The 22,768-nt window shown below is 34.6% G+C and overlaps 1 protein-coding gene across 1 annotated transcript in view; it reads left to right on the forward strand.

Annotated features, from left to right (window-relative positions):
• Positions 1-22,768, forward strand: part of amon (prohormone processing protease amontillado) — a 336,087-nt gene that overhangs the window by 255,203 nt on the left and 58,116 nt on the right. The window contains exons 7-9 of the mRNA XM_089092529.1: positions 7,850-8,025; positions 10,099-10,311; positions 20,826-20,926. Coding sequence (XP_088948655.1) covers positions 7,850-8,025; positions 10,099-10,311; positions 20,826-20,926 — 490 coding nt within the window. The remainder of the gene's footprint in view (positions 1-7,849; positions 8,026-10,098; positions 10,312-20,825; positions 20,927-22,768) is intronic.

A 22,768-nucleotide genomic window follows, 5' to 3' on the forward strand; every position in this document is an offset into this window, starting at 1 on the left:
AGCCATGGCAGCACTCACAATTGCAGATATTATGAACCCTTTTCCAGTATTTCGCCAGTTACGGTGTGACACCATGCTCATGGGGGGTTTCCAGTCCTTGCTAACAAATCGTTTAGAACCCAGGAAGCACCCAGAATTAAGAGTAGTAAAGCCGAGTTTATTTCTCAATTTTGTTTTGTTTAAATTAGTAGTTGAAAAGGCCCTCCCGGCACAAGCAGAAGAATGTGGTAGGATAAGCATTTTCATCATGAATTCACCCAAGAATGGGAAACTTTTTACTTGAGGACCATCACATCTTTCTAGTACTTTAAAACAGAAATAAACTGGGTCAGAATCTACACATTTCTCAAGATCAGCGCAAAATGGTAGCCTTTCCCAATCTTTGGCAATGTTTTCCACATCAGTCTCTTTTGCCAAACTTAGAAACTGGACAAGTTGTGGGACAATACTTAAGTTTGAGTGGTCAGGAGACATAGCTATCTTTGGGTCCTGTCTGTCTAAGCTTTTAGCTGACGATTATTTTGAACTGAAAAACGTTTCCTTATTTCGTCGCTCAGTTATATCATGTATTCCGTACACATTGTTTTTAAGCCAGTTGCAGCTTTTTTTTTTGTTGTTGATAAATGTAAACTCTACACGACTGCCAAAGTCTACTTCTTTCATGTCTCGAAAGTGCTGCGGGTTCCAGAACTGTATCTAAGGTGCTTATGTCGTCTCCACGTAGCTTGGCTTCATAGTATGGTTGATAATCACTTTATACAGCTCACTAAGTCCATTGTACAATATGTGAATTTGGGTATCCTCCAACTGAAACAACCGATTAAGGTCACTAATAAATAGTAGGATATATGTGAGAAAAGAAAAATAAGCTTTGAATGCAGAGAACAGCAACTTTTAGAGTATAGCTGTGGCTTAATTCCTTCTTTAAAACTTTCACTCCGAAAGAAAAGCATCAAACAATCCCATTGTTCGAGATAACGCATAATAACTGGAAGTCAGGAAAGCCACCTAGTTGTGACATGGCACAGGATCCTGTGTTCGTCAAGCTCAATGATTTTCTGCATTTCGGCAAACTCACCAGCTATTTTAGGGCTTCAATCAATGTAATTTTAGAGGTCTTGACAGAATTTTTCGACGTCTGTAGGTATCTTATGACTTGTTGCACTGGCACACAAATGGATGGAGTGGCATGTACACCCAAGAACAAATAGGTTTGGTAGATCCAGCGAAAGCTTTGCTTGCATACTCCCTTTTCCCCCCATCATCACAGATGCATTATCTGATGCAAAACCAAACAGATTAAGCTTTGGCACTCCAATCTCTTGAAATAGAATTTTTATTAACACGGTATATAGATCTTTAGCTGTGCACTGCTGTACTTCAACCAATTTCAAGAATGATCCTTCACAACTTTCTTCCATCCATCATTCTTAGCTTCCTTCACTTCATCGACATGACGAATAATAGCAACTGGGCTTTTCGAATTACTCACATCAGTACTTTTGTCAATGACTACCGAAAAACAGTTTTTTCTCATCAGGTTGCACAGGTCAAAATTTGCTACTTCTTCAAATATTTTATTGATCACATGTGTAGTTTTTGTACGACCACACCGAACACTTTTTACTATTTCCGAGTCAGGAAATGCTCTCTTTAAGGTTTCTGGAAGCTCTTTCATAACATTGATTGCCAAGTTATGGCTCGCCAGAAATCCATTTAAAATCCGTTGAGCCTGCCTGATTATCTGACTTTTTAGAAGCGTGTCATTCTTTTTTATACTATCTATTGAGAACTGTAACATGGGAGCAAAACTAGGCGTTGCAGACACCTTTTCAAACAGTTCGTGGTAACGAACTGTAAGTAAGGAGCGACCCGGCTCAATGGTAACCGAAACTCTAAAAACGGAATTTTGATACCAATAGATACATCAAAAGAGTCACATTTTAATGGTGATTTCAAATATATAAGTTTCATCAAGTTTAATCTTACCTATCAAAAGTTACGCGCCTGAGAAAATTTAGCTGATTTTCGAAAAAAGGGGGAAAGACCCCCTAAAAAATATAAAACCTTAATGAAAAATCACACCATCATATTCAGCGTATCAAAGAATCCTACTGTAGAGGTTTCAAGCACCTATCTGGAAATATGTGGAATTTTGCATTTTTTACCAGAAGAAAGATCATGGATGCGTGTTTATTTGTTTTTTTTTCCCAGGGGTTATTTTATCGAACCGGTGGTCCTACAATATCGTGGAAGGGCTCATTGTAACTGAAATTAAAATTTATAGTGCCTTTTTTAAGTGACCAAAAAAAATGGGGGCAACTAGGCCCCCTCTCACGCTCATTTTTTTCCCAAAGTCACCCGATCAAAATTTTCAGATAGCCATTTTGTTCAGCATGGTCGAAAATATTGTAACTATGTCTTTTAGGATGACTTAATCCCTCGAAGCCCCCAGGAGGAGGGCTCAAATTTATGAACTTTATCCAATGTTAACATATAGTATTGGTTATTGAGAAGTATACAGACGTTTTCAGGGGAAATTTTTTTCTGGTAGTGGGGGGTGGGGGTGGGTCGGGGGTTATATGGGAGGATCTTTTCATGAATGAAGTTTTCATAGGGGAAGGGACATTGCTATGAAGGGGGCGCCGAATTTCCATCATTATTTTTAAAACAATCAGAAATTAAATATAAAAAAACAAGTTTTTCAACTGAAAGTAAGGAGCAACATCAAAAATTAAAACGAACAAAAAACTATTAGCTATATGATTGGGTTCACCTTCTAGTCAATGCCTTGCTCTTTAAGCCAAAGATTTTTTAGTACTTTCATAAGAGCTATTTATTCTAATTAACAGCCTTTGTGATTAAGGGGTCATTTTTAAAGAATTGGAACAAAATTCGAACTTTAGCTTTAAGAGCAAGGTATTGACTGGGGGGCAAACCCCCTAATATAATTATATGAATATAGAAGTTCGTTACGTAAGTTAATTCGTAAGTTACGTATATTTATTACTAATAAAAACGTTCGTAAATAAAATTCAACAAGTTTCGAGAAAGCCATTTAACCAAATAAAAGTAAAATTAATATGCAAATTTTGTTTTAATTATTCATGCACTTTGAGCCAAAATCAAAACCTGCATTAATTAAAATACGTTCACAAATGAAATAAAAAAAAACAAGTTTTTTTAACCGAAAGTAAGGAACGACGTTAAAACTTAAAACGAACAGAAATTATTCCGTATATGAAAGGGGCTGTCGCCTCCTCAACGCCTCGCTCTTTACGCTAAAGTTTGACTTTCTCACAACTCAATTTTTTAAACAATAAAATTTTGCTTTAATTGCAAATTTTTTAAATTAACTTTAACGAAATTCACACCATTAGATTCAGCTTTTCAACGAACATTATTAAAGAAGCTTCAAACTCCTATCTGCAAAACTCCTATGTGGAATTTTGCATTTTTAATTAACTTTAGCGAAAATTACACCATCACATTCAGCTTAGCAGAGAACCCTATTAAAGAAGTTTCACGCTCCCATCTGCAAAAAGGTGGAAATTTACATTTTTTGCTTGAAGAAAGATCACGATGCGTGCCCTCCAAAAAATGGAGGGCAACTAGGCCCTCTCCCACGCTAATTTTTTTCTCAAAGTCACCCAATTAAAATTTTGAGATAACCATTTTGTTCAGCATAGTCAAAAATCTAATAAATATGTCTTTTAGTATGATTTAATCCCCCACAGTTCCCCGGGGAAGGGCTGCAAGTTATGAACTTTGCCCATCACTTACAAATTGTATTGATTATTTGGAAGTATAAAGACAGTTTCAGGAAGGATTTTTTCGGGTGGGGGCGGGGGGCGGGAGGAGGGGGTTACTCGGGAGAATCTTTCTGTGGAGGATGTTTCTTTGGGGTAAATGACATTTCTATGAAGGGTGCACCGGATTTCCAAGCATTATTTAAAAAACCATCAGAAATTAAATAAAAAAAAACAAGTTTTTTCAACTGAAAGTAAGAAGCAACATTAGCACTTAAAACTAACAGAAACTATTACTTATATGAGGGAGGTCTCCCCCAAGTCAATACCTCGCTCTTTACGCAACAGTTTTTTTTAGTGCTTTCAAAAGAGCTATCTATTCTAATTAAACGGCCTTTGTGATTCAGGGGTTTGTGAATTAAATTTTTTTTTAAGACAAGCGATACGGCTCAATAGTAATCGAAACTTTTAAAAACGGAATTTTGATGTCAATAAATGCATCAAAAGAATGGGCTTATAATGCTGATTCTAAATATATAAATTTTATTAAGTTTAGTATTACTTATCAAAGGCTACGAGCCTCAGAAAATTTGCGTGATTTCTTCAAGAGGGGGGAAACATCCCCTACAAGTGAAAAAATTTTAATGAACATCCCACCGTCAGATTCGACGTATCAGAACTCCCTATTACATAGGTTTCAAGCTCATATCTGCAAAAATCTGCAATTATATCTGCAACATATTTTTTGCCAGAAGAAAAATATACGAATATAGAAGTTCGTTACGTAAGTTAATTTGTAAATTACGTCAGAACCAAATTTAGAGACAGACATTTAGAAAAAGAAGAGTAAAATTTTTATGCAAATTTTGTTTACTTATTCAATGACGGTGAGCCAAAATAAAAGCTGCATTAACTAAAAAACGATCAGAAATTAAATAAAAAAAGTTTTTTAAACTGAAAGTAAGGAGCGACATTAAAACTTAAAACGTACAGAAATTATTCTGTCTACGAAAAGGGGTTGTCCCCGCCTCAATGCCTCGCTCTTTACGCTAAAGTTTAACTCTGTCTCACAACTTTATTTTTTTTTAACAATAAAAAACTTTAGCGTAAAGAGTGAGGCGTTGAGGAGGAGACGGCCCCATTCATATAGGGAATAATTTCTGTTCGTTTTAAGTTTTAATGTCGCTCCTTACTTTCAGTTTAAAAAACTTGTTTTTCTTATTTAATTTAAATGAGTAGGATTGCTCAGGTGGCACCTAATATGAAAACTACTACCTGAAAAGTCAGTATTACGCAGAATACAGCGAGGCTGCCCTGTATGCCCTTTGTCGATGTAATGTTTATCCTCAAGGTCAATATTTCACTTTGATGTAAGTTTTATTTGTCATTCTGCTTCTTTGTGGTGGCTTTCTTAGCTCCAGCAGCTCTTCCAACGTGTGATTCCGCTTCATCAGTAACTGAAGACGTTTCGTCACCTTCTAAACTGTTGCTACAGCTAGCAAAAACATTTGAGCTATCTGACTGAATTTCTTCTTCCCTTGCTACAGCACTGCTTACAGATCGGCTCAACTCTGAATCTGCAATAATACTCCCAACAATCAGATTGTTTCATATATTTTTGTCTCGATCTAAAACTTCCACGTCAGAATACTGTTCTCTAATATTGATCAAAATAGGTGAAGATATTTGACATTCTTCTTCACTGTTTTTAGTACTTCTTCCCTGCTACTTCTTCTTCCCTTGCTGCTTCCCTGCTGAATTTCTTCTTCCCTTGCTACAGCCCTGCTTACAGATCGGCTCAACTCTGAATCTGCAATAATACTCCCAACAAACAGATTGTTTCATATATTTTTGTCTCGAGCTAAAACTTCCACGTCAGAATACTGTTCTCTAATATTGATCAAAATAGGTGAACATATTTGACATTCTTCTTCACTGTTTTTAGTACTGCTTATGGCCATGCTTTTTTTCTCACTGTTTCTGGAGTTCTTTTAACTAGATAACCATTAACATTCTGAGAGCTCGTCGTTGGTCGTTGGCAACAAGAAACCTCCATTATAGGGCCTGTAGGACTGGGAGAATGATTCTTGTCGATGCATAAAATTTTATTCTGAGGTGTCTGTCTTCTAATAGGTTTGAAAAAAGTGTCTTTTCTTGACAATGTTGAAAGATTCCTGACCATCACGAATCTAACGTGTCATTATAGCTTCATTGTTAAATTCTCATTTTCACTCGGTAAGACTTGATAGACAGAGATGTTTTTGTCTGACTTTTAGAAGCCGGAAGTGTCTGTTTACGAAAAAAGGAAAAGAGGTGACCGGTGACTACTTGTCTATCACCTTATCTTGACTATGGCAAACAAGATCAGGGTGAAATAAAATTATTTATAAATTAAAGATCACAAATATCAGTACAAAAATAGTGAATTGTACCAAATTGTACCATAATTTTGCAAAATGTGCCTTATTTTGGGGGATTATACTAAACTATAAAAGTAGAGAGAAAATGTACCAAAATGGTACAATTTTACCACGTTTGGCATCACTGGAACTGATACCACCTAGCTAGAGCGCTTTGTCACGAAACCTGTTTAAAACGTAACAAAACATCATGCATCCTAATATTCTGAAGTAAGTTTGTTTCTATTTCATAAAAAAATGACAATTAAATAGAATTTGAGATTTATTAGTTCGGAGTTTATTAGATGTCATTTGAAGGGAAAAAAATATATTAGGTTACATTTTATCACGATAAGTGTCCGCCTATAAGAAGCCGCAAGGCGAGCTGACATTAGACGGCTACAATTATAGCACTCCCATAACCTGTAAATGAATAGCATTTAGAAAAAATATAAACAAAACCATTAAAGAAAAAAGATAATTAAGAAGAAAAAAATTGAGAAATCGGCTGAATTTTCAAACTAGACATGAAAAAAAATCATATTATAACAACAAATAATAATGATAATAATAATAATAATAAATACGTATGCTTAAATGCTATGTGCTGTTTCCCATTTAGTTTTTTTGTATTCTGCAGCCATTCCAAACTTCTTTGTGCACTTTTTTTTAATGAAATGTGTGATCAAACAAAATCTGAGGAAGGATCGGATACGGTTTTTCCTAAATAAGATTTGTCGGTGGTACAACATGTTTGATTAGCTGTTTTAGGCATTTGTTCATTTATGGAATGTTTCGTATCAAGGAAATAGTTTTGTTGACAAATTAGGGTAAAATGAAACTGTGTCTCAAGATTAATCTGAAATCTCAGCTTATTTCCTTCTTTTAGTAGCTTAACTTTTTTTTTATCTTCAAACAAGAAACAAAACTTCAGTTGTTTTTTTTTTTTTTTTGCTTTCACAAATATGCAGGGCTTGATCAGCCAAAAATTTATAAATTGGATTGAAACAAGTTCAATCCAAGTTCAAAAACAAGTTAAAAAAGATATCAATTGAATTGAAACAAGTTCAATCCAAGTTAAAAAACAAGTTGAAAAAAATTATCAATTGGATTGAAACAAGTTCAATCCAAGTTCAAAAACAAATTAAAAAAATATATCAATTGGATTGAAACAAATTCAATCCGAGTTCAAAAACAAGTTAAAAAAATAACAATTGGATTGAAACAAGTTCCATGGACTGACCCTCCCTAAAAGCTTTTCCCTTTTATGTTTATCCATGTTTTTATTGCTCCCATCTTGTTTGTACAAATTTGTACTTGTTTATACATTGTTTATACTTGTTTATATATGTCCGTCTTTTGCTATTCCGACTAAGGCAGACTACGTATATGCCTGTTGTGGATAGTCTTCTGGAATTTTGTCACTTTTGCCAGAGATACATTTAATCCTACCAACATACCAGTAAATACATCATACTCAAATTCCTTTTCCCCTAGATTTTATTCAACAAAATATCCCTTGTTCAAAGGAGTTGTCAGATATCAATAAAATTTACAAATATGAACTTTAAAATATATTCAAAATTCAGGTCCTCCTGTATTGAATATTTTGATAAACTCTGTCCTAATAGCCTATGTTTTAATGAAAAAGAACGATATGACTTTATACTTTTTCAGTGGTAATTATTCAGTTACTTTCAGGTATACGTATGCTTGATCAACCATATATGACTGATCTAATCGAAGCAAATTCCATGGGTCATGAGCCAAATTTGATTGATATTTATTCAGCCTCTTGGGGTCCTACAGATGATGGAAAAACAGTTGACGGACCAAGAAATGCTACTATGAGGGCAATCGTAAAAGGAGTCAATGAGGTGAATTTGATAGAACATTGCTCAATTTTGCGACTATGTACATATACTATATGTTTCAAATCACGATCTAACCATGTAAAACCAAGAGACGTATTATGAATATTGGATAAATGACATTAACTCATATAAAATAAAACAAGATTTAGATCAAGATTTTTGATCTTGATATTATCTCCTTTTAATATTAGACTAATTTGCATATGTTTCGTATGGGAAAAAATAGAGGAGTTAGGAAATTAAGCATTGTTTGTGGAATAATTGAGAGCCAAACACCCCTCTTCAATAAATCTATGCACGAATACGCGCTTGCAAATTCATTTGAAACAAATTGATCAACAATGAAACAAAAGGATAATTGGATTGAAATAAATTCTAACGGTCTTCTTTTAGCTAAAGTTTATTCATATTTATTTTTTCAGCCTCTTGAGGCTCCGCACTTGTTAGAGATTGAATAAAAAAAACAAGTTTTTTTAACTGAAAGTAAGGAACGACGTTAAAACTTAAAACGAACAGAAATTATTCCCTATATGATAGGGGCTGTCCCCTCCTCAACGCCTCGCTCTTTACGCTAAAGTTTTTCATTGTTTAAAAAAAAATAGAGTTGTTAGAAAGTCAAACTTTAGCGTAAAGAGCGAGGAGTTGAGTCGGGGACAGCCCCTTTCATATACGGAATAAGTTCTGTTCGTTTTAAGTTTTAACGTTGTTCCTTACTTTCAGTTAAAAAACTTGTTTTTTTTATTTAATTTTTGAACGTTTTTGAACTAATGCAGGTTTTGATTTTGGCTCACCGTACATGAACAATTAAAAACAAAATTTGAATATTAATTTTACTTTTATTTGGTTAAATGGCTTTCTCGAAACTTGTTTAATTTTATTTACGAACGTTTTTATTAGTAATAAATATACGTAACTTACGAATTAACTTACGTAACGAACCTCTATATTCTTATATTTTTAATACGTATAATTCTCAAACAAATTGGTAGCCTATGCATAAATTTGCTAATTTTTGTATTAAAGCCAAATTCTGGAATCTTAAGTTCAAAATCACCAGTTTATAAAGTGCCTTTATTCCATCCTCTTGATGCCACATTGGGGTTAGTTAACTTTACTTCTATAAAATAATAGCCCCAAACATAGCAAGCTCTTCTATTGAATTAGCATTGATTACTTTTATCTCCTTGCTATCATTAGCAATAGCTTAGTACTTCAAAGAAAAGTTTGGAGTTTAACGTAGATAATGAGAAGGAACTTCATTTTTCGTTGGAAGTTCCTCGACATTTAAATTTTTGCAGAAAAAAATTCTTACTAGGTTATATAAAAGGCTCATAAAGCTATTTATTATAATAAAAACATTGCTAGTCACTGCTTTGTGTAATCAGTGGTGATGTTGAGAAAAAGAGGGACAGTCAGGAATTTATTGAAAATATGGTCATTTCAACTAGTCGAAAATCGAAAGAGTTGCCATATATCTTGGATCACAGCTGGCCCTCTTTGCAATGTGTTTATTTTAAAATGTTGGTGCTCAGCAAGGTTCTCACACGAGTAGAAGTTCACTTTGGCAGCCAGATTGCCCGTGGCATGATGAAAAAATTTTGATGTAAAAGAATGTTCACTAAACTTTTGTTTTGGATCTGTGTTTGGAAATTTAATTTTCCGGTCGGTAAATTATGTTTAATATCGCAATATTCTTGGCATTAAATTAAGATTGTAAAATTACCGGCAGGTAAAATTACTCAGAATTGTATTTTTCTTTTATTCTTTTGTATCAAAGAAATTGTAATTCATTATATTTCATTCCAAGGAGTCTGTTCTCCATAAATTTTCAGAAAAAATTTTGGAAATATTTTTGGAGAAGTTTGCTTTCAATGACCAAGAATTGACCACGGCGACGTCACTTGGTCGTTTATTACTTCCTGTCTTCTCTCTAAACTTAGATTTAGATTACAAAAACAAGAATTGCTCGTTCCTTCCCCTCGCAAACTTTTCAAGGCTGTGATTATGATTTGAAATGGCTCAAACTTAGAATTAGCTGCCTTATCTTACACAAAACCTTTAATTATTCTCTTTAAGGGTCGTAATGGACTTGGAAACATTTACGTCTGGGCATCTGGAGACGGGGGTGCAGATGACGACTGTAATTGTGATGGTTATGCGGCTTCAATGTGGACCATATCTATTAACTCTGCTATTAATGATGGTCAGAACGCTCACTATGATGAAAGTTGTTCGTCAACTTTAGCATCAACTTTCAGCAATGGAGCAAAGGATCCAAATACTGGAGTGGTTAGTACCTCTTTTTTCTTGCTAATATTTGTTCTCATTTTTTATTTACTTTTTGTCATGGAAACCATTTCTTAAGAGCCAGCAGGGAAGGGTTTTCGGGTTCCTTTGTATAGACTTACCAGTCATTGCTTAAGAATGAAATTAGTACAGTGGCTCAATGCCATATCACACTTTCACCAAAAAGCTAGACTGTCCTCTTAAAAGTTTTTCGGGCTTTTATTTGTCCTACCTTTTTTCTTCTACTCGAGTTGGATATAAGCTCGTAAATGGGACAAGTACTTTGGCTAGAGAAGATTTCACTTATACGTTTATTTTTTTTTTATAAAATCAACTTTTTAATCGTAAATCGTTTTTTTTATTGTGAATCATAGTCTTAAATGACAAATTTTTCTTTTGTTTTTGAAACGTAAATTTAAAGTTAAAAAAAATTTGACGTCAATTGCAAGAAATATACAAAATTTAATGGGAAGAATGATCAGGTATTTACTTTCATGTAAATATCTGAAAAGGTAGTACATTCGAAAGTGAAACATATAAAATTAAAAAAAAGGGATGAATAAACGCTTTTCTTCTATTTTTTAGGGGGGGGGGGAGGTGCTGGTAAAATGTTCTGCAGTAATATAGGATATACACAGTTTATTTGTCTAAAAAGACTACGAATAATAGTCTCGCTTCAACAACTTCATAGAAAAAAGGTTTTTTCAAGATTTTATAAGTTATTTTGCAATTATGTAGAATATATACAGTTAATTAGTTGAAAAGTTTAAGAGTCACAAGTTTTGCTTTAGAACTGTAATATGGTAAGGATTGATGCAGCTAATTTTCAGTTGTATTGAACAAATGCAACTGGCATATTCAAAAACAGAAAGGATTACAGTTTGTCTTTCAAGACTTTATAGGATAAAGGTTTTTGTAAAGTCGTGTTTTAAAACCAGATTTGTATTCACACAGAATAAATACACTGTTTATTGAAAAATATTTTTTTAATATACGTATCAAAACTTCCTATCCTCAGATATTTAATTATCATTATGCAATTGCACTGGTAACAGCAATCCTGAATAAACTTCTTATTAAACTTGTATTGAATTTGTCAGTGAATAGACTTACTGAAACGTACATCATAACCTTAGGAACGCCTTTGACCAAAATCTTACAAAACATTTCTATTACTTATTATTTTTTTTTTAGTTTTGGTCTAACGATTGTCGCTGGAATTAAAAATTTTCGTTGACTCAGTATGTAAGTGAAATTTGTGCTAAATCTAAAAATACACCTAAGGATTTCATTGCCTATAATTTTATATTCGAACGGCCTCAAATCTCAGCGATTAAATCTTTGCCAAAGGTGGAAGGGACGAGGAAGCAATTGCTAGTGTCCTACTTCGGCTATTTCAGGGATCAGACTTGATCCTATATCTCTGGGAAGGTGGGTATGGAACCTAAATGGTTATAATCATTGTACCAATTATTATGTGTCGTCAGATTTCAGCTAATCTTGGCAAAAAGTAGGGCTGTATCGAGGGTTCCTTGGGGGGAAGGGGTAATAAAATATTTTTTTGGAGGGGTTATCAAAAGAATGAAGAAGAAGGGGTTTACCTTCCATGGACCTGACCCGACATCAGCAAGGGTAAGGAGTCACTAAATTTTTATCATCTGCCAAAGGAGGTTGATGCATGATAACAAAACCTGACGTGAGATTTCAAGGTAATTTCATTCCGATTCTGTTTAATACACTTCTACATGCATTTGAACGCTTAAAAAGTTTCAATAAAGGCAAAGAGTAAGAGATTGAATAGAAAAAAGTGAAAATTAAGAATATTATATATATTATATATATATATATATATATATATATATATATATATATATATATATATATATATATATATATATATATATATATATATATATATATATATATATATATATATATATATATATAGTTCGAGAACTGTTCCAAAACTTGATTCAAATTCGACGATACTTATGCTATAATTATATTGAAACAGTCAAAGGAAATGCTCAGCTAACCATATGCACCTTAAAAATTCAATTAGAATCCGCTATTTTAATTCCTAAACCGAAAATCTGAATCAGAGGTATTACTCAGCTCTCTTTATTCCTGACTGTTTAATCTCCTTTTTATCCTTGACGTGAGTTTTTGCTGGATGTGGTGTCTAAAAGATGTCATTCTGACAATCTGGATGAATATAACTTCTTTTGATTTGGTTCAACATCTTCGTCAACATTTTTAACTTAATAATGTAGCCGTTCTTGAGATATTTCGCGTATGCCCGTTTGACAACCTGAATGCAAGTAGTGTCATTTGATTTATTTCAACGTTCCTTTCAAGAATCCCTGAAAATTTTGGTTTAATACCATTACCTTTCCCGAGATATCGCATGAGTCATTTTGACAAACTGGATGCACATAGTTTATTTTGATTGTTTTCAACTTCCACCTAAATATCACCTGAAAGTTTCAACTTGATATCATTAGATGTTCCTAAACTGTTACTGACAGGCTCTTTTTATAGTCGGGTTGCATATCGTGTCTTTTGAATAGGTTTAACATTTCCTCAAAACAGTCTCTGAAAATTTCAACTTAATACCCTCAACTGCTCTTGAGATACTCAATATATGCTGTTTTGACAACCTGGATGTATAAAGCGTCTTTTGATTTAGTTTATCATCGCCTTAGGATTTCCTGAAAGTGTCAACTTAATACACCTAGCGATTTCTAAGGTCAATATAGATACGCCCTTTTGAGCATCTGTAAACACATAGAATCTTTTGATTTAGTTCAACATTCCCTTCGACTAACTCTCCAAAATTTTCAACTTAAAAACCTTAGCCATTCATGAGATATTGCGGATAAGCCCTTATAGCAATAGTAGTAGTAGTAGCAGTAGTAATAGTAGTGGTAGTAGTAGTATTAGTAGAGTAGTGGTAGTACTGGTAGTAGTAGTAGTGGTGGTAGTAGTAGCAGTAGTAGCAGTAGCAATAGCATTCAAAGTCATCGTCACAACCTAAGTAGTAGTAGTAGTAGCAGCAGTCTCTGTCGTAATAGTCGCTATTCCAGTTACAAGTTATCAAAGTCGTTGTCCCGTGTAGTTTTAGTCTCATTTGTAGGTAATCGCAAAAAGTTGCAGTTACAAGTTGTCCCAGTCATAATTATTCACAGTCGCAAGTATTCGTAGTCGCAAGTCCTCACGTTCACTAGCAGTCACAGTCGTAAGTAGTTGCAGCAGCAATTAGCTACAGATGCTAGTTGTTTCAGACGCAAGTAGCTGCAGTTGAATCCACAAGTTGTCGCAGTCACAAGTAGTCGCAGTCACGGTCGCAAGTGGTCACAAATAGTCGCAAATAGTCACAGTCACAAGAAGTCACAGTCAAAAAATAGTGACAGTCACAAGTTGTCACAGAAGTAAGTAGTTGACGTCGCAGTCAAAAGTACTCGTCAAAGTCAGTCAAAATTCAGTCAAGGTATTCGCAATTGTGGTTTTAAATAGCCGCAGTTATGAGAAGCCGGCAGTCACAAGTGGGAGTCACAAGTCGTCGCAGCCACAAGTAGTATGAGTCACAAGTAGTCACAGTCATTAGTAGTCGCAGTCACAAGCAGTTACAGTTGCTATTTGTTGTATACGCAAGTAGTTGCGGTAGGATCCACAAGTAGTCGCAGTCGCAAGTAGTCGCAATTCAAGTCGCAAGTGTTCGCAGTCACAAATAGTCGCAGATGCAAGTATTCGCAGTTACAAGTAATCGTAGTCGCACCTTAGTCATATTCGCATGTAGTCAGAGCCGCATGTCATTGCAGTCGTAGTCACAGTTATTTGTAGGTACACATAGTCGCAGTTGCAAGTAGTCAAAGTGACAATTGGTTATAGTCACAATTAGTCACAGTTTTAGATGCAAATAGTAGGAGTCACAGTTGCAAGCAGTTGCAGTTATAAGTGGTCGCAATCACAGACACTTATTGTCACAGTGTCAAGTATTTGTAGTTCCAATGAAGAGTAATTACAGTCAAACTCACAAGTAGTCACAATCACAGTCACAGTCACAATTAGTGGAAGTCGTAAGATATCATTGTTGTAGTCGCCAGTAGTTGCTATCACAGTCGCATATAGACATAGTTGCGGTCGCAAGTAGTTGCTGTCAGAGTCACAAGTAGTCACAGTTGAAGTTTCAGCCGCAGGAGTCGCAGTCGCAAGTAGTTGCCGTCACAAGTAGTCGCTATAGCAGTCACTTATTGTCGCAGTCTGAAGTAGCTTTACTTCCAATGAAGAGTAATAAGTCTCAAGTAGTCACAGTCTCAGTTATAATTAGTCACAGTTGCAATCAGTCATAGTTGTGGTCACTAAAAGTTGCTGTCACAGTCGCAAATAGTCATAGTTGCGGTTGCAAGTAGTTGCCGTCACAGTCACAAGTAGTCACAGTTGAAGTTTCAGTCGCAGTACTGGTGTTGGTAGTAACCGTGAAAGTGTCAAGTTCATACCCTTAGCCGATCCTAAGATATTGCAAATACACCCTTTTGATAACCGGGATGTACATACAATGTCTTTTGAATTAGTTCAATATCCGCTTCAAAATCCCCTGAAGTTTTACCTTGATACCACTAGCCTTTTTGGACCCACTTAGAATTAAACACTCCCCCCTTTTCCAACAATAAATCTTTTATGTAAACAATGGGCAAATGGCAAGATCTACAACCCTTGACCCGGGGCTGTGAGGGTTCACAATATTTCCGGAAGTGTAGTTATTGGACTTTGGACCATTTGAAAAAAAAATGGCTATATCAAATTTTTGATCATTGTTGAGAAGGGGGCACCTAAAAATGACGAAAAGCGGGCGGCTGTTTACCCTCCTATCACTTTAAGAATCTCCTAAATATGCCCTGAAAGTTTCAACATAGTACCCTCAGTCCTTCTTGAGATATTATTGATACGTTTTTTAGACAACCACCATTCACATAGCGTGTTTTGGTTTCATTCAATACCCCTTAAGTATTTCCTGGAAGTTTTACCTTCACAGGCAAGTCTTTTTTCAGACCAAGGGTGAAATATGCTCTCCCCCTCCCAAAAACAAACCCTATATGCGAGCAATAGACAGCTTAAACAGCTTACAGCCCTTATCACATGGGTTCGGGGGGGCATGTCCTCCCCGGAGTCAGAGCTATTTAGCCTTTAGATTATTTTGAACAAAATGGCTATCTCAAAATTTTAATTGGATATATTTGAAGGGAGGGTACCTAAAAAGTGCATGGAAGGGAAACTGACTGACCTCCAGTCCCTCTTGACTCTTAAAAAGAGCACTAGAAATTGCAATTTCAAATGTAATGAGCCCCATCCGAAGTTTTTACGACATCCCCTTCCATATGAACTGGCTCTAGGAAAAAATAGATAGATAAATAAATAATTAATAAAAATTTGTAGCTTTGTGGCCCTTTACCTGTAGCGCTGACTTTGATGACTTTCGTAGCGTATAAAATGTGCTGCAGAAAGATATGCAAAAAATATATGGCCATAAATCAACAAAACTCTCTAACAAGAGAATTTTTTTCTACTTAATAATGGGCTATAAGCAAAACCATTCCAGATTATTCAATTTGATCAATGCGTAGTTCATCTAAGAAAACGAACTGTTTTTTCGATTACCTTTGAAAAATTTCTTCTTTCAAAGACTCTAAAAACACATTTTTAGCAAACACGTCTTTTCCCTCAATGCATTTCTATAAAACGAATATAATTGCTTAGACTGTTTTTAAATAAGAAATGGAATCAGACAAATCCTTGAAAGATGAAAAGTTGTATTTACATAAGAGTCTCCTGGAACTTTGAAAGGGAAAATGCATCAGCTTTCATAATGCCGGTAAAAATCTTTAATCCCTCGGGCGATAACGCTTTCAAGAATCTAAACGAATTTTAAGTCTGTACATGACTCCGTCTTTTCACCATTTTTATAAGTGCTAAAAGTATAAGGTTTATATATACTAGTGGAAAAAGAAATAAAGGTTTCGCTGGCAACAAAGCAGCGAAGGTAATATCGTAATGCGTATTCTTGTCTCACAGTCATTAAAAAAAAGAAGATGAAAATATATCAATTAGTTGTCACTTAATTTCTTAAGCAAGAATTTTTTGAAAGGAGACACATTTTTCATTTTGAACGTTGTTAGTGATTATTCACACAAAATTTTCAAACATACATCAATACAGAAAGTTTTTTATAATGCTAGTCTTGCCAACTTTTGCTGAAATCTAGATAAAACATGAGAAAATTAAAAATCAATATAAATACTCTCTGTATTTACACGGTTCTTCTATCGTCTAGAATATACGTTAATGAATAAACTGAGCTATCAAAATTTTCTTTCTTAATGACTTGTTTTGAATTAATCATCTCAATTTCGTAAAATATTTAAAATATTATCTCTGTTGGGTGGGGGGAGGCTCCTTAACTGTCGTCATTAGAGCATTTACCAAAGGGACTGCCATAATTTGAAACTGGATTGCCAAACTGGATGGGTAGTACAAGCCAATGTTTTGTTTGTATTTTGTTGGTATATAGACACAGATCAACCACTGTCAGGAGGAAGATGAGTGTCTATGTGAAATGAATACGAGATACGTACGAGAAAAAAGAATTAAATCTCGAAAGGAAACGTAGCAAAATAAGAGTTAATGCCCTAGTTGGATTTTATCAAACAGTTCGGGGTAACGAACTGTAAGTAAGGAGCGACCCGGCTCAATGGTAACCGGAACTGTAGAAAACGGAATTTTGATACCAATACATACATCAAAAGAATCAGATTTTAATGCAGATTTCAAATATATAAGTTTAGTCCTACCTATGCTGATTTCATCAAGTTTAGTCCTACCTATCAAAAGTTAAGCGCCTGAGAAAATTTGGCTGATTTTGGAAAAAAGGGGAAAAGGCACCCTAAAATTTATAGAACCCTAATGAAAATCACACCATCAGATTCAGCGTATCAGAGAACCCTACTGAGGAGGTTTCAAGCTCCTATCTACAAAAATGTGGAATTTTGCATTTTTTGCCAGAAGAAAAATCACGGATGCGTGTTTATTTGTCTGTTTGTTTGTTTGTTTTTTGTTTTTTTTCCCAGGGGTGGGTGATTGTATTGACCCAGTGGTCCTAGAATATCGCGGGAGGGCTCATTCGAACGGAAATTAACAGTTTTACTGCCCTTTTTAAGTGACCAAAAAAATGGAGGACAACTAGGCTCCCTCCCGCGCTCCTATTTTCCCTAGTTCACTTGATAAAAATTTTGAGATAACCATTTTGTTCAGCATGGTCGAAAAAATAATCAAACGAACTCTGAGGGCAACCGTATCCCCCAACTTCCCCAGGGGGAGGTCTTAAGATTGTGAACTTTACAAACTTTTTACATTCAGGATTGGTTAGTGGCCAATAAGAAGCCGTGTTCAGGGGAGATTTTTTCTAGTAGTGGGGGGGAGTGGGTCGGGGGTTATGTGAGAGGATCTTACCATGAAGGAAGTTTTCATGGGAGAAGGGACATTGCTATGAAGGGGGCGCCGGATTTCCCAGCATTATTTTAAAAAAGATCAAAAATTAAATATAAAAAAACAAGTTTTTTAACTGAAAGTAAGGAGCAACATCAAGACTTAAAACGCCAGAAAACATTAGGTATATGATTGGGTTCATCCCCTAGTCAATACCTCGCTCTTTAAGCCAAAGATTATTTAGTACTTTCAGAAGAGCTATTTATTCTAATTAACAGCATTTGTGTTAAGGGGTAATTTTTAAAGAATTTGAACAAAATTTGAACTTTAGCTTAAAGAGCAAGATATTGACTAGGGGGCTAACCCTCTAATATACGTATTTGAAATATAAGAATATAGAGGTTCGTTACGTAAGTTAATTCGTAAGTTATGTATATTTATTACTAATAAAAACGTTCGTAAATAAAACTAAACAGGTTTCGAGAAAGCCATTTAACCAAATAAAAGTAAAATTATTATTCAATTTTTTTTTTTTTAATTGTTCATGTACGGTGAGCCAAAATCAAAACCTGCATTAATTTAAAAACGTTCAAAAATTAAACAAAAAAAACCACTTTTTTAAACTGAAAGTAAGTAATGACGTTAAAACTTAAAACGAGCAGAAATTATTCTGTAAATGAAAGGGGCTGTCCCCTCCTCAACGCCTCGCTCTTTACGCTAAAGTTTGACTTTATCACAACTCTATTTTTGTTAAACAATAAAAAATTTTAGCGTAAAGAGCAAGCCGCTGAGGAGGGGACAGCCCCTTTCATATATAGAATAAAAAAAAAACTTTCAAAAATTATCAAAACCTGCATTAATTCAAAAACGTTCAAAAATTAAATAAAAAAATAAGTTATTTTTCACATGAAAGTAAGGAACAACATTAAAACTTAAAACAAACAGAAATTATTCCGTATATGAAAGGGGCTGTCCCCTCCACAACCCCGCGCTCTTTAAGCTAAATTTTTTCATTGTTTAAACAAAATATAGTTTTTAGAAAGTCAAACTTAATCGTAAAGAGCGAGGCGTTGAGGAGGGGACAGCCCCTTTCATATACCGAATAATTTCTGTTCGTTTTAAGTTTTAACGTCGTTCCTTACTTTCAGTTAAAAAAAACTTGTTTCTTTTTTTTATTTAATTGGGTAAAGGTTTGATTCAACCTCTTTGGGGAAGTGGAAGGGATGGGATATCCGAACTTATTGTCATAAAAAAATGAAAGTCGTCTGCTTAAAGTCGTCTGCTTTCAACAAAACATAAATAAACACTGCTCTTCGTTTTGGGGATATATATCTGAAGTTTTCTCTGTAGTGTGAGGGCAAGGAGATCCTAAATTGTTGTCATCAGAATATTTAGCATACTAGAAGACACTATTGGATATCAGCGAAACTTGTTGGGAAATAAGAGCATGTACCCAATTTGACATTTCAGGATGTGAAGGGCTTCTAAATGTTATCTCTTTTCAAAATCTCTTTTCATTAGCATAATTATTAGGTAGTCTGACATGACTCGTTCAATCAAGCCCTGTCAGTAGCTACTTTTGGGCGTCTGTGCTTGTTTCAAATCTCTGAGAAGGAGGGGGCTTTGAAAATTTGTGTCTTCATGACATCAACCAGAATGTCCCATATCGACCAAATTTGATGGTACGTTAGAATAAGTAACCTAGCTCAGTTCTTTTGGAGTCCATAACCGATCCAATCTTTGTGGAAGTGAAGGCTAAATCCTTGTCATCTTAATTTCAAATAATGTAACATGTCAGACATTTAGCAAATTTGGCTGGAAGTAAGATCTAGTCCTATTTGTATATTTACAATGAACCAACTAACTCGATCAGATATAATAATTAGAATTATATTATTCTTCGTGCCTTTACAGCGAAACATATAATGTTTGAAATCTGAGATCGATTAGAAGACGGATCCCTTATTTCTTGTATGTTGAATGTATACCAGAAAAGGAACTTCACATCCCAATTAAATTTGATAGCATTGTAAGAGCTGGACTTTTAGATGTGTCTCTTAGAACCTGGACTTCATATGACTTCGTTGGTGAAGAGAGAGGGTAGAGATTTCAAAACATCTCTTAATTAGTATAATGATTAATAGGCTGGCAGAACTCATTTAACCAAATATGGTTAGCAGCTTTGTTTGCGTGTCTGTGTTCTACCAGAACCTATCTGATGAATAGCTATATTATCATTTTATATTACATAAAGTTTACCTTTTGACCCTATAATTCCAGCAAATATTGGTTTATCGGGTCAATCTGGGTCAACAATTTAAAATGTGTCTTTTTTTTTTTTTTTTTTAATTTGATTCTAATAAAGAAATTGCTTCTTTTTTTCCTGAGACAGAACTCGGTCTTAACCCCGCCGTAGTTAATGATCAAAGCAGCACAAAATAGAGACTGGCCTACACCTTTTAGCCTTTGAAGCGCAGGATTTTTCCTGTAAAGTGGTATTTCTAAATCTTTTAAACCCTGGTTAAACTTTTAACTTAAATGGTATTTCTTGAATAAATCTTAAATTTCAAGATTAATATATTTTAGCTCTGTTACAGCACTTGACAGTTACTATCACAGTTTATATAATTAGCAGTATGATCTTTCCCTATCTCACCCATTACAAAAACCCGGGCCGCGGTGCGAGTTCTCCAGAGAACCTATAAACATAAGCGGCATTAGATCATTTCACGGGTAGACAAAGTATAATCACCTACGGAACAAGTACTGACAAAACCACTTGGCCGGCTCAACCAATAAGTGGACAATAAGTGCGCAAATGATTGGGAGGAGCTTTTTGTTCGCACCGAGAATGAAGAGCCAGAAATCATCTGCGATAAACTTACTGCTAATTCTATAAACTGTGATTACTATGTACAATTTGTTTCGGCAGCATTATTTCTATTTTTGTCTCAGGTATTCTACCATCTTGTGTGTCACCTATCAGTCTTAAGCAAAACATTTATTTTACGCATATTAAGTTTTATTATTTTCAGGCGACTACTGATTTATACGGAAAATGCACTAAAACCCATTCAGGCACATCAGCTGCTGCACCGGAAGCTGCTGGGGTTTTTGCTTTAGCTCTTGAGGCAAAGTAAGTTTTTCTTGACAATGATGCAAGTTATTTTTAACCCAGTTTGATTTCAGATACACCCTGGTGCTGAACGTCTATATCATTTTTTACCAAAAACAGAGTCAAAGGAGAAAATTGTTTTGATTAAAATGTTAAAATTTCGGACATCAATTATTAGAGTGGAGGTCTTAGAACTTCAATATTTATGTCATTACCGAAATTGAATTTAAAATTTTGTGAAGTATTTCCAAATAAACGACGGAACAATAATTAAAAAAATTCTTGCTTTTGGCTATGAATTATACAGTTGTATGACCCCAGGATGGCACTAAGACGAGATTGGAATACCGCCAGTAATTTTGCTTTAATGTTCATAATGTACAATTATAATTTCTTGTCATATTTTATAATAAAGATGAAACTTGTCGTATAAGATATATGATATGTACTTACAGCATTTACAAAGATTAAAACTCTAACGAGAAAAACGATAAGCTGTTCACTGTTGCGGTTCGAGTTTTTGATAGTTTACCTAATAAGAGCTCTGAATTGTGAATAAATAATGTATAAATTATACTGACAAAGGATGATAGGCTTCCAGAAATTGTGATTGTTTTAATCAAGTGGGTTTAAAGGTGTCTTCGAATAAAATGATGAGAGAAATTATAAGCTACAATGTTAAGGAATGTGGATTTTCATGATTGAGAGCAAAAATTGTAGCTATGAATAGAGTCGCGCCGTGAAGGAGCGCAAATAGCAAAATAGGCCCTAGTGGTAATACAGCTACATTCACAGCCTTGCCTCACTTCTTTTATCGCCATTCAGCCCTGTCGCTTCAATAAATAATTCCAACGACACTGTTTAATAAGCGATTTAAAAGAATCGCCCATTGGAATCTTATAACACAGCTTGAATAAACCTAATAATACACTGCCGACCGAGATACTGAGTTTACTAGTATTTTTATGTAAGAACATTACTGCAAAACGCAACATTAAAGTGACTCAAGCTTCAGTACGTAAGATAAGAAATGAAGTTTTGGCTCAGAACAATTGTTGCTTCATGGTTAATCTTCGAGGTTGATCTGATTCGAGTTGAATTCACTACTTTTTTGTCCAGGTCAAAACTTCCTCAAAATGCGGGTTTTAGCGAATTTTTAACGATTAAAACACTTACTTAGTTTTTTTAATTATTTGACAAAAATCTAGCAAAAAAAAAATTAGTGACCTTAATTCCCGACCATAAACCCTTCAAAAATTCTTCAAATGCCTTAAAAATTCACGCAGTCTTTATAAGGGACCATTTTTTTTTGCGATCTAAAATTTGAAAGTAATATCAGGCTACCAGTATGCATTATAAACAAAAAATCTAACTGCCATTTTTCCAAAAAAATCACCAGGTTTCTTACAATAACATTCAGTTTAATTAATTGTGTAATAGTTAGAATATTCTCAGCATTTCCTGGCTCAGTTTCACAGTAATTTAAGATTCATCTGAAAAATGATAGCCGAGTCGAGAATTTAATTTCTGTCATGTCTGTTAATTAGGCTAAAAAACCATGCTCAAATCAGACAAAACCGAGAGACAAAAAATTAGGTTTTGTTTCTCACTTTCAGAATCTACTCGCATGGATAAAATATCTTGCTTGATTTCGACATAAACAGATCCCGTCCCATCGTCCTGTTGTATGAAAAAATATATTCAATCTGACTTGTCAAATCAATGAATAACAATGTGAAATTTCAAATTATGAATTAAAAACAATTTTTATAAAAAAAACATCGTAAAATATCAAAAATAATAATAATAGTTGCGTAAGGAAATCAGTTGGGTTGCATGGAAGGCCCCTCTGTTGCTCAGACT

The sequence above is a fragment of the Artemia sp. Qi Xiang Cuo genome, chromosome 7 (assembly GCF_049724085.1).
Source record: "Artemia sp. Qi Xiang Cuo chromosome 7, ASM4972408v1, whole genome shotgun sequence".
Lineage (NCBI taxonomy): Eukaryota > Metazoa > Arthropoda > Branchiopoda > Anostraca > Artemiidae > Artemia > Artemia sp. Qi Xiang Cuo.